Raw genomic sequence first — 17,304 nt, 5'->3', positions numbered from 1 at the left:
CTGCACTGCTAGCCAGGATTAGCTAGCCTTTCACTTGCTAGACTGGCAAGAGTTTTTGCAGGACGATTGTTCACAGTTTCCTCCCAAGGAACTGAAAAGCTTGAAATCAGGAAGCACCCTCTGAGCACTGATGCGCTGAACAGGTATAATTAAAACACCTTGTATTTAGACACTCTTAATTCAGGTGTCTTGAGCTACTTTATAGAATAGAGAGCTCACTTCACCTACCAATGAAAAGGGACTTCGTGGTAGCACTAACAATAGTCTGCTCCATATCCATACACAAAATGAGGAATATTCACCTCACTGAAACTGCAAGGGTCATTAAAGAGTCTGCAGTTGCCAAGCAACACTAAACAGCAACATCTGAAACAGGCTGGATGAACTTCCAGGGCAAGGGCTGAGCTGAAAGCACCACAGCGAGAACTCAACCACTAGACATAGGGGTGAATTTTATCACTAGGTCAGCAGATTTTAAAATCTTGATTTTATGTTTTCTGTAGGTGACACTCACAAGAGTACATGCCATCTGCTGAAATGGTATAAAGGACATTATTTACAGAGCTGCTAATATCCATAATTTTCCATGAAAAAAGATAGTACTAGGTGAGGTGACAAGGAGGCAAGATGTGATCCCTTTGAAATTATATTTTAAAACAAAAAAAGAAGAGAAAAAAAAAGAGAGGTGGACAGAGAGCAACAAATGTACTTGCCAACAAGGCTGGCTAATAGCCCAGGACTGCGGAAACTGGCAGACACAAGCAGGACTGCTGGACTAATAAGTACAGCAGCCCCTCTACTGGTTCCTCCGCAGCTACACCGAGTGCCTCACTGCCTCTGTGAACTTGCAGCAGCAGCACAGCTTTGATTCCTGCATCCCTGCCAGATATTTTTCAGCTGAGCTCAGAACAAATTTCCTGCAGAATCAAGGCTTCATCAGTTGGTATCTGTAGAGATCAGTCTCCAAAGATTAGGTCAAAATTGGCCTGCAAGGGATGGAAACTAACATCCTATTACCATGAAACATTTATTTTTCAATAATAGAAGCAGGGTATGCTCAGAGATTTCTTGTTAATCCTGATAAAATAAGTTATGCTTGTTTCTTCTCTAATAACCTCCAACATAATAAAATACTAGTAAAAAAAATTGTCTTTTCTTGGAATTTCTATCCCATAAAGAAAACTGTCCATCCAAAGAAAAATGATTTCCCATCTTCCACTAAATAGACTATTGCAGTTATGCATTTTGTCATACCGAGTGAGGGAGCTGCATCCACTCATTGCACGTGTGTAACAAACCCCAAACTGCAAACTGATTCACATTTACAACGCTTCTAGTCTCTAGGGTCTTCAAGCCAGGAGCTCAAAGCCACCATAACCCACCTCTCTTTACCTAGTTCTGTAACAAGACTATTTCTTCCCACTGGGATGGTTCACTGAAGCGGATGACCCCAAGATCATGCCTCCTCAAACACGCAGCACCAAAGACAACACTCCTTTTACCTTCACTGCAGCACATCATGTTGCACTATTGCTTATGTGTTCTCACTTCACTCAACACAGACCTTTTAATGCAGCCACTCTGACAAACACAAAACCACCTCTCTTAGATGACTTACTGAAGCCAACAGAAACAATTCCATTTAAAAAGAAAGAAAAGAAAAAAGAAAAAAAAAAGCAAGGGGACTCTTAAGGTAGCAGCACAGAAACAGAAGGCCCCCCCGAGGCTATCAAATTCAATTCTCTGCAGTTCTAGGTGGTAATTTAATGGGTGCTCAGTACAGAAGAGTTCACAGCACACTTGCTTCACATGCACAAACCAATGCAATTTTTGTACAGGAACTGCATGATCACTGCATAAGCTTTCTGTACAGGAGCTTTGTTTAAAACAGCTCATAAATAGCATGAAACCAGGTATTATGAGAATGGCTAGCTTTAGTTGTATAATCTTGTTTTAGGAAACTGCATTAAAACTTATACTAGAAGAACATTACAGTTGTATGCTCAGCATTAAAAGAAAATAGAAAATACTATAGCGGTATAATCAAATGTTTAACTTTCTCCTCTTGCGTGCATGCATCGCAGCACATGCACGTAACTACATAATCATATGCCATTTATCACATATAACACTGATTTTTTAAAAACTGTTTGGGCATCAACTTTTGCAAATTGCTCATGAATGACTTCTATGGATTCCTTTATAGCACACACAAACTAGCCACCTCACTGCGAAGTACTAAAAGTATTTAGGATTGTAGTCGCGTGTTTAAGAAGAGTAAAGAATCATTTAAGAAGCAACATGAGATCATTTAACAAGTAGTTTATACTGAACAAAAGACACATGGCATGAGGACCACAAGTAATCTGAACTGCCCATTCATGTGATTTTTGTGAACTTAATTTACTGTCCTAACATGATAGTTTTAATGGTGGAACATGGGAGACTTTCCATCCAACCACCCTACGGCCAAGTCTCATCCAAACAACTTGGTGGGCAAGGAGAAGAAAAACTGGAGCAGAAAAACCAGACTCCGCAGCGCTGTAACAAGCTCCAGTTGCTTCCCATTCTAAGAAGTGTCTGGTGAGTATTTACGCTGCTAAGCCTTTTAGGGGACTTTTCCCTTCTTGGTGAAATGGTTGCAACTCAACCGAGAAAAATTTCAAAACTGCAACTGATTCGAAAAGGCGATGCAGATAAGCAGCTTCACCATGGAGAATTCTAACAGACACCAGAGCAGCTGTGAAACAAACACTCAGCATTAGCACTGCAGTGTTACCACTAAAAGGTTTCCCATCATTTGTTTTTCTTTATAAAGTAATATCTAAATACTGAAGACTAAGTTTTTAAATTTAGCTCCTAATTTAATATGCAATTACTGCTGCCCTGATGGTATTTTAATGGCAATATATTTTTATTGGTGACTTCAAATGAACCTCATCTGATCACCTTAACCCTTCTCTCATCATGCTTTAATTAACGACTCATTACCTGTAGTCACACCAGGGACATCTGTAAGGTTTTTCTCCAGTATGGACGCGCTTATGTCGTGTCAGATGCGATTGTGTCGTGGAAGCAAAGTTACACTCATCACATTTGAATGGTTTCTCTCCTAGAAGGTGACAAGAGAGGATATGGATTATCAGTTTTCATCAACACAAAAGGAAGACAATTCTACATTTCTGGCAAACCCCTTGAGACAGATTTTAGTCCATGTATGTACAAAACCTGCAAATGCAAAACAAATTTCCAAATACAATGTATTAATTGCAAAATACTTTTCTCACTATCACATACAAACATCAGCAGCCAGCTAACTTCCCATGTGGTGTTACACAGCAGCAAAAAGGAGGAGAAAGAACCACACTGAAACAGGGTAACCATGTTACTGGGCCTTATTTCATGAAAATATTATCACCAGGTGACAGGCATTCCTCTCACCCTACACCTTCTGTTGAAGTGGAGAACCAGTCAGTGGATGGTGCGGGTGTCGACCCATCTACACCAGAGGAGTTGTGGAGAACAGAAAGACCCACCCCCCCTATATTACCACCTCCACAAGGAAGAAAAGAAGGGTCATAGTTGTACGAGACTCTTCTGAAGGGAAGAGAGGGTCCAATATGTCGGGCAGACCCTCCTCATAGGGAAGTCTGCTGCCTCCCAGGAGCCTGGGTGAGAGAGATCACTAGGAAACTTCCTACCCTAGAGCAGTCCTCAGACGATTACCCATTACTGCTCCTCCACGTGGGTGGGGATGAAGTCGCAGTACGTAGTCCTAGGGTGATCATAAGAGGGCCTTGGGGTGGCTAGTGAGTGAATCTGGGGCGCAGCTTACTTTTTCCTCCCTCCTTTCAGTTGCAGGCGGTGACGCTGCAAGGAACAGACAGACCCAATCGATTAATACATGGCTCCGTGGGCTTTTTTGACAACGGGATGGCCTACACGGCACCAGGCTTGCTGGCATCAGACAGGATTCACCTTTCTCAAAGGAGAAAGGGGGTCTTTGCTCAGGAGCTTGCAGGACTCATTGGCAGGGCTTTAAGATAGATGTGAAGGGGGAGGGGGAACACATTGGGCCTGCTGGTGACCAATTATGGGGTGATACATACTGGCTAGAGGAACAGGGTGCTAGTACGGGCCCTCAGTCTGTTGCCCAGAGGAGTGCTGGGGACACTGCAGCAGTCGAAGTCTTGCAGAGATGAGCTGGGAGCTCCTGAGGTGGTAGGTGCCAACAAGGAAGATTCTGTGAAACACCCCAAGGGAAACAAGGGGTGTTCCTCTGTGAAGGTGACATTGCCAACAGCCCAGATGAAGTGCCTCTACATGAACACAAACAGCATGGGAAACAAACAGGAAGAGCTAGAAGCTACCATGCTACTAGGAAGCTATGATCTGACTGTCCTTATTGAAACTTGGTGGGATGAATCCCATGACTGGAGCGTGGCTATCAGTGGCTACAGGCTGTTCAGAAGGGACAGGTGGGGAAAGACAGGTGAAGGTGTTGCCTTCTACATCAAGAAATCAATACAGTGTGAAGAGCTGTCCCTGAAGAATAGTCATGAGCAGATCGAAAGCCTATTCATAAGAATCAGAGACAGAGGCAAAGGGACCTGGTCGTGGGCGTCTACTACAGGCTGCCTGATCAAGGGGAGCCTACTGACAAAGCCTTCTTCCTCCAGCTCCAGGAGGCTTTGCGCTTACAGTCTCTTGTCCTGTTGGGGGACTTCAACTACCCCGACATCTGCAGGAAGAGTAGCACAGGGAGCTGCAGGCAATCCAGGAGATTCCTAGAATGCGTTGAGGACAACTTTTTAAGCCAGGTAATTGACACCCCTACCTGAGGGGATGAAACACTGGATCTAATGCTCACCAATGCAAGTGAGCTCATCGGTGATGTCAAGACTGGAGGCAGCCTGGGCTGCAGTGATCATGCACTGGTGGAGTTCACAGCCCTGAGAGATATGGGAAAGGTGAGGAGTACAGCCAGAACCCTAAATTGTAGGAAAGCCAACTTCCAGCTCTTCAAGGAGTAAGTCAGCAAGACCCCCTGGGAAATGGCCCTCAGGCACAGGGGAGTGGAACAGAGCTAGCAGATCTTTAAGGATGCTTTCCATAGAGCACAAGAGCTCTCAGTCCCCAGGTGGAAGAAATGAGGCAAGGAAGGTAAGAGACCAGCATGGCTGAGTTGAGACCTGCTGGTCAAATGAAAGACTAAGAGGGAACTGCAGAGACAGTGAAAGCAGGGACAGGTAACCTGGAAAGAGTATAGGGAAGCTGCCTGGTTGTGTAAGGAGGGGGTCAGGTAGGCCAAGGCACAGCTGGAGCTGAATTTGGCAAGGGATGCGAAGAATAACAAGAAGGGCTTCTACAGGTATGTCATCCAGAAAAGGAAGGTTAAAGCAAGCGTACCGCCCCTGATGAACAAGAATGGCAATCTCATATCAACAGACGAGGAGATGCTGAGGTACTCAACTTTTTTGACCCAGTCTTCACTAGCAACCTCTCTCCCCACCCCTGCCGAGTTGATGGACCACCAGATGGGGACGAGAGGGGCAAAGGCCCTCCCACTGTAAGAGAAAACCGGGTTCATGACCACCTGAGGAACCTGAACATACATAAATCTATGGGACCTGATGACATACATCCCATAGTCTTGAGGGAACTGGCTGATGTAGTTGCCAAGTCACTCTCCATGATATCTGAAAGATCATGGCAGTCAGGCGAAGTCCCTGGTGACTGGAAGAAGGGAAACATTGCACTCATTTTTAAAAAGTGTACGAAGGAGGACCCTGGGAACTAACAACCTGTCAGCCTTACCTCTGTGCCTGGGAAGATCATGGAACAGATCCTCCTAGAAGCTATGCTAAGGCACATGGAGAACAGGGAGGTGATTTGAGACAGCCAGCACGGCTTCACAAGCGCAAGTCCTGCCTGACCAACCTAGTGACCTTCTATGATGGAGTAACTACATCAGTGGACAAGGGAAAAGCAACGGATGTCATCTATTTGGACTTCTGTAAAGCCTTTGACACAGTCACCCACAACATCCTTCTCTCTAAATTGGAGAAATATAGAATTGATGGGTGGTCTGTTTGGTGGCTAAGGAATTGGTTGGAATGTCATAGCCAGAGGGTAGTAAACCGCTCAATGTCCAAATGGATGCTGGTGACAAGTGGTGTCCCTCAGGGGTCCGTACTGGGACCAGTGCTGTTTAACATTTTCATCAATGACTTAGCGACATTGAGTGCACCCTTAGCAAGTTTTCAGACACCAGGCTGAGTGGTGCAGTTGACATGCCAGAAGAACGTAATGACATCCAGAGGGAACTGGACAAGCTTGAGAAATGGGCCTGTGTGAACCTCAAGAAGTTCAACAAGGCCAAGTGCAAGGTCCTGCACATGGGTCAGGGCAACCCCCTCTATCAATGCGGGCTGGGGGATGAAGGGATTGAGAGTAGTTCTGCTGAGAAGAACCTAGGGGTACTGGTGGATGAAAAGCTGGACCTGAATCAACAATGTGCACTCGCAGCCCAGAAGGCCAACTGTATCCTGGACTGTATCAAGAGAAGCAAGACCAGCAGGACAAGGGAGGTGATTCTGCCCCTCTACTCTGCTCTGGTGAGACCTCACCTGGAGTCCCGCGTCCAGCTCTGGAGACCTCAGCACAAGAAGGACATGGAGGACATGGAGCTGTTGGATCCGGGCCAGAGGAGGGCCACAAAGATGATCAGAGGGCTGGAACACCTCTTCTATGAGGAAAGGCTGAGAGCGTTGGGGTTGTTCAGCCTGGAGAAGAGAAGGCTCTGGGGAGACCTGATTGCAGCCTTTCAGTACCTGAAGGGGGCCTATAGGAAAGATGGGGAAGATATTTTCAGCAGGGCTTGCTGAGACAAGACAAGGGGTAATGGCTTTAAACTAAGGGAGGGTAGATTTAGACTGGATATCAGGAGGAAATTTTTTACCATGAGGGTGGTGAAACACTGGAACAGGCTGCCCAGAGAGGCAGTGGAAGCCCCATCTCTGGAAACATTCAAGGCCAGGTTGGATGGGGCTCTGAGCAACCTGGTCTTGTTGAAGACATCCCTGCTCACTGCAGGGGGTTTGGGCTAGATGACAATTAAAGGTCCCTTCCAACCCAAAGCATTCCATGCTTCTATGAAGCTGGACCCATGAACAGCCCTGAAAGCAACACTGTTGAAGACAGAAGGCGAGAAATCAGCCTGATGCTTGTATTCCATGCCTGCTCAGAAAGGAACATCTCTGGGAGGAAAGCGTCTTTGTCTCTGGTCCTGGATTTTTCATCTTCTCCATTAGATAATACACATAAACCAGGACTGAGGATATGAACCAGAACTCAGTGCTCCATTCCCCCTGCTCTTGCCTGCTATCCCTACACCCTTGTGAATCTTTTCTGAACCGTAGGCCAATTTCAGCAGGAAGACTTCAAAGGTTAATAAAAAAGCAAACCAACCACCAAACCTAGACTAGGAGAATATTATTTTCAGAAGACTGAAATTCAATCTCTGCTTTTTACGCAACTGCGCTGAAAATTTCTAGAGGGCTACTAATTGAAGAAAGATAAAAATCTCTAGCTTATAAATTATCATGTGAAAAGAGTACTTTTCCTTCCAGCGGAGGGGTCCACCCCTTAGAAGACACCAAGACAAAATCTCGTGACAGATACACATACTGTGATATCTAGCTAAGACACCTGCATCCCATTTTTCCAACTGGTTGTTCCAGAAATATTCTGTGTGGCTTACAGGCACATGTAATTACCATTTAGGGAGGAAACAGGTTTCTTTTTGTATGCAGAAGACAAAAGGCAGCTCCTAATTTAGATGATCTTGACTGTATTGTGCAAGTTTCAGAAGTATTTATCCTAAAGACTACATAAGGAATCAGCAACCCTGACTTAAGAAGTGCTAGTAAAACTGCTAGGGATGGACACCTACCTTGTGCACTATTTAGAAGTCTAGAATAGGCAGTTTCAAAATTGAAACCTAAGCCTCACAGCAGGTACAACTTGCAGCTTTTCAGACTGACAGGAGACACACCATCAGCAGAAGACACACCACTAGCAAAGGGCCACTCCCAAGCAGGCATGCCTCCAAGCCAGATTTTTCAAGCCTGCTTAAAGCATGAGACACTCAACACTTCCAAAGAGACTTTGCCAGAATTCTGAGAAGAGAAAGAAATCTGCATTCTTCATTCTTGGAGGCTGTTGGGGTTTTTTTTCTCCCAAGGGAAAAAGAAATGCAAGGTCCTCAGGCCTGAAAAGCCTGTAACGTTGTACGGAAGGACAACGGAGCAGCTTCTGAAAGCTCCGTAAAGAGTTGGAATAATTGCTTTTAGCAGCTGCTGGAGAGAATACCAGCCACTATTTTTCATTTATTGTTTCACGGGACAAGGAAAGGTGAAGGGGCAGGACACAGTGCGGAAGCCTCCATGCTGGACAAATTGAGACTGCTAGAAAGTATGTCTTTCCTGCCCCAAATGGGGTTTTCTTGTCAGACACTGGCTCTCTGCTCTGAAGAAGCTGATTCTCCCAGCAGCTTGAATAGTACTGGCTGCTGCTTCAATTAAACTCTCTGGGAGGCCATAGACTCCCTAGCAACGTAACCTGTTCTTGAACTGAAGATTTCCTGTGCCTGATTTATTTTATCATCTAGTATTAAAGAAGATAGCAACATTTTCAAGCCTAAGTAGTAAAGCCACAGGTATTTTAGATAACATACATACTTATTTTAACTGCTTTCATTTAAAATGCATTAGAACCTTGCCGACTTGCCCCCTTGTAAAAAAGCAGATCTGAACTGAAAGGAAATTTTTATTTTGCCGTTCAGGGGAGGATGGACCAGGTAAAGGTCTGCTGCTGTGCTGGGGCAGGGCCAGCGGGGCTGACAGACGAGTGAGGGCCCGTGGAAGCCAGGAGGGCTTGCAAATTCCATGGTGACCAAAAGAAAAATGATAATCTTTGACCACTGCCCCAGGAAGTTTCTCCTTAGCAAATCCTTGTGGCTAAGTGCTCCTGTCAAGTGGACTGTGTGTAAATCTCACCTGACAGAAAATACATCACAGCAGCACTGCACAACAAAAGCCAACTAAACTGGGAGGAAAAAAGACAGCCTAGCATGGCCTTTAATTCTTAGCAGCTGCACAGGAGAACAAGTATTTTTTTTCTTAATGGAAAATTAACCAGGTTGATAAGTACAGTTGAAAAAAATCTAAAAGACGACTAGGTACTTTTTTTGGATTGGGGAGTGTTGAAGACTATATTAGCTATAGCAGCAGTATTTTTTAATATTTGCTTATTGGTTTAAGTTTTCCATGGACCTACTAATTTAAGTATATTTGAGCTTCGGGCCAGAATGCTCTTTATCAGCCTTTGCGTCCCAATATTTCTTCACCCCTTCCTGCCCCAGACATTTCAGGCAACAAACTAAATTTCATTTTTATACACACTGCCATTAAATATTCCAAAAGGATTCTCCTTCACCCTCAGTCCAGGATCTAATTCATACAAAATTAATAACAACACAAATCAAAAAAGCAATACTGACAGTATTTTTTAAACAACACTATGTAATAACTATAAAATAGCATATCCAAAAATGTGTAAGGACAAAGTCTATGTATTTAAAGACTAATAAAGGTAAAAAAACCCAAACTACCCCCTGCACCTTACCATTATAGAAGACTTATCTGTCCCTCGCTATCTCTACTTTTATCAGTAACAAACCCCACAAAAGGATAGGTGCACCAAAATGCCTCAACGGTCAACAAGCTCTGTAGCAGAAAAAAGGAAGGACACGCGTTCCAAGATCAAGGACGCACTACTTTTGGGGCTTTAAATTTTCTTTTTAACACAAACATTTTCAAAAACTATGTTTCCTAACCACAGGATCACGAAAGAAGAAATGGTTTTGCTTTTTTGACAATACTGCAAGCAACTTCTGAAGAGCATCAGTTGTTTAAATCACCTGACATAGAAAATTTCAGCTCCCACAATCAAAGTTTGGGGAATCAACTGATAAAAGGGTCAGACCACGGGGAGAACCAGTCTATACAAAAGCAGTTATTAAGCTTAAGGCTTAAAAGATTCAAGCTTTCTTTTTCTCTTGCCTCTCCAAATTCCACATTGACTTCTTTTAGCATCTATCTTAGCTTAGGGTTTTAGGGCTTCCCCCCCACCCCCAAATTACACCTTTCTTTTTCTTTCCTTGTTCCTTTTCTGCCTCTGATTTTACTTGAGTTCTCTGTCTTTGATGATGAGATTTTTTGGACACAGAGCACACCTTAACGCAATCACAAATTTCTCTGTGCAGTTATGTACTTAACCTGTACTTTTTAAAGGAGTAAATGAAATAACACAATAATAAAAAATATAAATCTTGGTGATAGATGTTGATCTGCAGATGGCAAAGTGAATTTTTTATTTATAAACATGACTGTCCAGACAATTTCTACCTATAGATTACATACAGCATTTACATGAAAGTGCTGCTGAGGATCCAGCTTTCACACAAATGAGGAAAAAAATGAAAATCAAATGGTGCCTTCAATTTGCAAGTCCTGAGTGACTAATCAGAATCTAAGTAAGATGGAACCTTACCTCGGTTGTCTCAACAGGAAGCTACTGCTTTTAGCACTATTTGTCTTTCACGTGATGTGTTAAGCAGCACAAAGAATCCTGTAAGTTTCATTTGACCTAAGGAATAAGTAGACCACAAAACGCAGCCATCTGCTTACATGTTACAGGATTTTTCTTCTTATTTCCAACTATTTCTAGTGTTTGTTAAGGCTGTTCCCTAGAGAGGCACTTACAGGCTTGCTAACGAAGCCTGAAGTACATTAAAGTAAATTCTGTTTGCTTTTAGTCTGGTCAACTTTTTTACATGTAAGACATACAAAAATAAGTACATCCTTGATCCCCTGTTTTCTTATGAGAAACACTATAGATTCCATAGGGTTGTTCTTCCATAGCACAAAATGATTGACATCTGTATGCTCAGAAATAGGAGGAAAACTGTTCCACTAGGCAATTTCTCTTAAGCAGAGAGAAAGTTTTACGATACCCAGGTTTTTGGTGTCATTTCTGGCCAAAGGTTTGCTATAGTCAGGTTCCACAGTCTGCTGCAAATGTTGGCATAAATGGAAAAGGAAAAACAACACAGATCCTCTTCAAATTTCTCCTCTCCTCTTGCTGAAAAGAGCAGTAAGTCTTCTTACTGTGCTACATTTTCTTTGATAGTCAACGCTACAGTTTTTTTAGGCTGTGGTGGGGAAGTTGAAGAGGCTGCATTAGACATTAAATTCAGTGCTGAGTAATGTAACTACACATTAAAGTCAAGGAGCAGTTCACACGAGAAACAGAAACACAAAGTGAGTCACTCATCTGGATAAAAACACATATATTATTAAATTTTCTTTCTTTATTACATTGACCTATAAATGTCTTGAGAAGCGCAAGATTGAAATGAGTGAGCAGAAGCAATCATACAGTGATCTGTACAATGTAAGCTTTCATCTTCAAAAATTCACGAAAATACTTGAACAAAGACACCATCTTCTTAAGCGGTTCCACAGGTTCAAGGTGACTCTCACAGAACTGCTGTGCCCAGTAAGCGAACTTATCCTCTAACACTCTACTACTGTAGTGTGGTTCTGTGATCCCCAGGAAGATCCCACCACAACCAAAACACGAGAAGCAAATGTAGACTGCCACTGTGTAGAAGACGAGGATGGGGTTTTTGCAATTTGCAGAGTACTAACCAACACTAAAGAAGCAATGTCATGCAAGAGAACACAGGCCGTGACTGATCAGTACTGTTGGAGGGAGCCAGCTACTACAGCACAAAATGGAAGTTTACTGGGAAACATCTAGAAAGGAAAACTAGAGTGATACCAAAAGGCACACAAACAAAGGAGGAGAACAGAACAATTACAAGAACATAATAATAAAAAAAAAAATTAAGAATTAAGTGTTTTCATGTTTTTATTTAAAGCCAGAAAAGAGCCTTGCTTGTTTTTTCTCTCTTATGCAATTTCTTCGTTGATCATGACTAAGGCAAAATATTTAAATTACGTTTTATGTTTCTTTTGCATGTGTGCGTGTGATTTTGGTGGCTGATTTAGAGGTTATTTACTCTTTTTTATTATAAAATTCAGATCATTGCTTAAATTCTTTGTGGAATTAAACTAATTCTAAATTCAGCCAACACTAAAATTTGCAACATTATTTATCTTCCTATCTTCAGGCAGATTCTCTTACTGGGACAAATCATGAATCAAAAAAAATTGTTTCAAGATGACTCAAAAGATGAAAATTTTTCCCCCCAGCCATGTTGAGGCACCAGAACTATGGCATACATGTTCTTGCAGCACTGCAAGCTGTCCCTTATTTACCACATAGCACCAGCTGGTATTGCAAATGGTCTAAGTTTCTTGAGACAGTTTCTGCTCACAGCCTGGGCAGCCACGAGCGTCTGTTGTAAAGCATTCGACAAAAACAGACACGTAAGTATTCTTTACAGTGTAATAAAACTCTGGTCAAACTCTGTACCACACGAGTGTTGGGCTCTTGAAGTTGTCATTGCTTCAATTCACAAAACAGAAGACTGAGCCTCTGAAATTTACATAGCCAGTGAAAGACTTGCAGAATTTCATAGACTGATTCTTGCAGAATAGGGCTGGAAGAAGATGCATTCAGATCATGAAATAATGCTAAAACATTGTACCAGGACAAAATCAGCCAAAGACTTAGCTTGTTCTGCATTCAAAGTCTGCGTTTCTCACAGGACCAGGTCACTCACTAAGGACATAACATATTTAACACAGAATAGAAACATCAACTGGTGAAACACCAGGGATCTTTTGATAGGTCAAATTATTTTTTTCTACTTTACATTTGAGGAAGCCTATATCAAGGAAATCTGTATGGAAATGCATCATGTTTGAAAATAAATTAAGTACATACAGTTTTCAAGTCTTAAAACTAATGGCTTTTTCTTGCAGTTTAACATTCCTGTACTTCTTTTCATTTAAAAATCAAAAACATATCTTCCAGAGATAACATCCTTTTTACCAAACCAGTCCCTACAATTTGCTCCACGAGTGACTGAGTGCCAAACTCTGCCAGCCTTATTCACACTGAATTATACTTTATGCTTCTTGTAATATTTCCAAAGAAAATGCATCTTTCACAAGGTAAAGGTATTTCTCCTGGTATGCAAAAATAATCTCATCTAAAAAGAGAGGAACAGAGTAAGAAATACCAGAATCCAGAGCATCAAAAGTCGAAGTGGCTGGTCCTACAGCCAGTCCTCTCTTGTGTCAAATATCTATCAGCAGCTGAACATCTCTCTAGGGTGTCAGGACACCTCAGGCCTTGAGGCTGGGACGAGAGGAGGCTTGTTAAGCCGGTTAAGACTCCTCAACTACATGTGAGGATTTGCTCATTTGCCCTTGAATCAAGGGTCTCTGACAGGTGATAGAAGTAAATCTTGGATTGGAAGATGTTCTGTGTCAGCCCCCTAGACAGCTTGTATTACTGTAGGGAATTCTTTAAGCCATTTAGACTCTTTTTGATACCTATCCCTTTCAAACCTGGTTGTAATTTGCTTTGGCATTCTGCTCTGGGAAAATTGCGCCAACTGAGGACGCAGAAGGAAAAATACAGGTACAAAGAGAAGTGCATTCAGCTAAGGACTGAGATGAAGTTGTGCACTGGATGATAATACAAGGGAACCCATGTAAGTGCAACAATGCAAGGCAAAGGTGGATTGTGTCATTCTCCTTGAAACAAATAGAAGCTACAGATAACTTTTCTGCTAAAGAATCATCTCTGATTGTTTGTGCCACAGAGGCAGATAAATGCCAAAAAGATAGATCCCTTTGCCTCTGAGATACTGTCCTGTATAGTATAAAGTTAATAGCAAAGTAATAACGAGCCTCCAGTCCTGACATAAAATATAAAGTTATGCCTGCTAGATGCACGCTTCATGATCTATAACCTCTGAATCCCTGTGATCATAGCACAAAAGTCTCTACCATACTGGCAAAAGAAGGGCAAATGCCATCAAAAACCTGGACAGCTTTTCACCAGGAACATACCATATTTTCAGCCTAATTTTGGATATAAACCAGGAAACAAAATTTTTTTTCTACTGGCTTGTGGCCTAATGATACAAAAAATGTGAATATCTAACAGATGATAAGGGCTTACATGCCTGAGAAACCAGATCTGCACTCCTATAACAGGTAAAGACAAGAACATGTAGTTCTTCCACTTTTCTATTCTGAAATGACTGTTTACCGTTTGTATGGCTGCACTGACTACGAGTCCTAGACATATGCATGATCCCAGTGTGCCACATGGCAGGCCAATAAAAAACAAAAGGTAGTTTCTATCCTACTGATAAGAATTTTTTATTTCTGCTAAATAAAAAAAAAAAAAAAATTTCATTCTTCGCTCACACTTGGTAAACTTCAGCCAACATGTGAAAATTCTTCAACGCTCCACAAATATGGAAACTGCTAGTTACAACTGAAGCACACAACTTCCATTCCAGTAGCTGCAATTGCTCCTGTTATCTTTCAGAGAGGGTAATACTCAGAGAACTTATTATAGTTACTAAATGCCTTTTCTTGGACACTGTAAAAATACAAACTTCCTGCAGTCAATGGGAAACGACTGTGGCAGCATTCTCACACAAATGTACGTTCCCTGTTCTGAGACGAAAAATTCTGGAAGTATGATTACTAGTTAGACTTGCAAGCAAAATTTGGCCCCACATATTTTTTTTAGAGCTCATTTGTTTCAAGATATTGCCTGAATGGCACTGAAAACCCCATGTTTTTGAAAGTATCAGACTCTCCTCCAAATATGGTTGCTTTAATAAACTGAAAGCAGGGTGGAAAGAATGGCTTCGGGCTCTCAAGAAAGAGAGTAGCTACTCTCCAGGAAATCACGCATTTAGATCGTGTATGTCCTGAATCAAGATTAGTTTATTCAGGGACATAATAAAATCTCCCACTGAGATTCCTTTACAAAATCCATGGAAAATTCATGATATAACAACTACAGCTTCTCCTTTGTTAGCTATTTCTCTCCACTGTACATTAGACAATGGTCACTTAACTCACACAGCAATTCCTGATGATATTACATTATCCTCATGCTAGTCAGTAAAACAAAAACTACAGTGGCTTAAGCAGCAACACTTCTGTGTCTGTTTGAACAAAATCCATTCAAATAATCAAACACTTACAAGGCACTAGTAAGAAGCACAATTAAGGTAAAATGTATTAATAAATGTTTAATACTTGCACTTTTTCTGGCCTTCCAAAACTAAGAACCAATTTAATTTTATCTGATATTAAATTTTTATAACCAGGTGGTAAGCTTTACTAATTCTGGGAGAGAATTCCTGCTTTGCATGCTAACCATGTGGTAACCCTTAAAGTTGCACCTATTAATTACAAACTATCTTAAAATTACATAAGGGCAACTGAAACAACACTAGCTTTCAACTATGTCTCAGTCGAAAATAATGGATTAATCTATATGTAGTCTCTAATTTTCACCCAGGGACATTCTAGCAGACTCTTGCAAAATCTGCACAGTAGGTAATCTATTTGGGCCTTGGCAAAAAAAAAAAAAAATTAGTAGAGTTAGCATTCATTTAAAGAAGAAAGCCAGTCTTTACAATTCTCCTTCCTTCAGAAAAAACACCAAAAATACCCCCCCCCCACCTTCCCAGCAATTATTCAAACTCCCAGCCAACAGATTTGATGAAGACCCTGGGCACACCAATTTCACAAAAACGAGAAAAAGCAAAGTAAACAACGAGCCAATGTATTATTTGTGCTGTAATGTGCTATTTGACTTGCGTTCCTCCCCAGCGTAGAGGGACTCCCTTGCTGGAGAAAATATAGCAAAGAGTAAAGACAGCTTTACTGACCTGTGTGCTGCCGCCGATGCTTGGTGAGGGCATGACGTGTCCCGCCGGCAAAGCCACAAAGGTCACAGAGGAACGACTTCTCGCCTGTTGCAACAATAAACAGATGAGGGACTGCGGAGGTCACAGATCATTAAAACATATCTATCAAGGCTTTCAGGGTTACTAATTCCTCCAATCAAATGTTTCCATGTAAATATGTCAAATGGGAATGAAATTACCACTGCGGTTTATTGACTGTGATAAAATCTGAAAAGCACCACTGAACATAATTACATACTTGTCAGACCCATAAAAATTAGCTTTATTATCAATGGAATGGTTTTGTACAACTTCATTTCTGTTAGATGTCTTCCAGATGGGGCTGCTTTATGCACTTGAACAGTTTTTATGCATATCCTGATTTTTTACAATTCCCATACATCTGGCCTTTCCGTGCTGAGTAAAGATTGCATGGAAAAAAAAGTTAATATACTGTATATATGATTCTGCTTAAATAAAATATATTGAATTTACTAACAAATTAAGGGCACCGAGAAATTTTCCACAGACTAGATCACAATCATCTTTAGTTACCTTCTATTTATTAATAAAAGTACTAAATTATTTTTTTTAATATAGAGAAGAGCCCAGGCAACAGTAAAAGCCACATTATTCAGTACCAGTGGCAATTCAGCACTGTTTATGTTTCTAAAGTTTTCATGACATAGAGAAAACAGGTCTGGGGATTGCTACTGAAATTGCAGCAGAACTCGTATTGTTCGTCTTCAAACGATAATTCTTCATTCCAAATCTCTGGACCAATTTGAGAGATTTTGGCAAGCTCAATACTCACTAAAAGTGCATAAATGCTCTCTTTTTAGTATTTTTTTTTTAAATAGAAGCTAGGATTTTGCCCCATTGTCTATAAATACAGTCTATCATTTCACAGCAATATTTTTACTCAGTACGTACTAAATGCACAGCAATCTCAGCCCACGAAGGCCACATGGAAGGTCATTACAAATTAATAACGCTAACCTCAGATACAGAGTCAATAAAGTCAGAAAAGACTAAAATTAAAAAAATTTTTTTGTAAAAAAGAATCGCATTAATCATTTGGAGCCAAACCATCTCCTTTCGCAGTAACATAGCGGAGAGGGGGCTGGTGGGGCAGTGATGCTGAATTCAATGAAACCAACAGTCTCCTCCAAATTCTTCCCCGTGGGGAAGGAAATTTAATTTCTACAAAAGATGGTTGGGTTAAGAGGTTGGGTGTCAAATCACCAGGTCCTCCTGTGAAGACAGAGGGACGGAAACCTCCACGTTGTTTATTCCCACACAACCAGACATGCCGATACATG

General features: G+C 41.5%; 1 protein-coding gene across 3 annotated transcripts in view; it reads right to left on the bottom strand.

Annotated features, from left to right (window-relative positions):
* ZNF407 (zinc finger protein 407) overlaps positions 1-17,304 on the bottom strand; it is a 345,517-nt gene that overhangs the window by 122,125 nt on the left and 206,088 nt on the right. For all 3 annotated transcript variants that reach the window (XM_075416574.1, XM_075416575.1, XM_075416573.1), the window contains exons 6-7: positions 15,965-16,048; positions 2,992-3,112 (exon numbers count right to left, since the gene is read on the bottom strand). In XM_075416574.1, the coding sequence (XP_075272689.1) occupies positions 2,992-3,112; positions 15,965-16,048 (205 nt within the window). The remainder of the gene's footprint in view (positions 1-2,991; positions 3,113-15,964; positions 16,049-17,304) is intronic.

Source organism: Opisthocomus hoazin, chromosome 3, assembly GCF_030867145.1.
Source record: "Opisthocomus hoazin isolate bOpiHoa1 chromosome 3, bOpiHoa1.hap1, whole genome shotgun sequence".
Taxonomy (NCBI): Eukaryota; Metazoa; Chordata; class Aves; order Opisthocomiformes; family Opisthocomidae; genus Opisthocomus; species Opisthocomus hoazin.
Note: the sequence above shows the minus strand (reverse complement) of the source record. Positions and strands in the feature narration are given on the sequence as shown.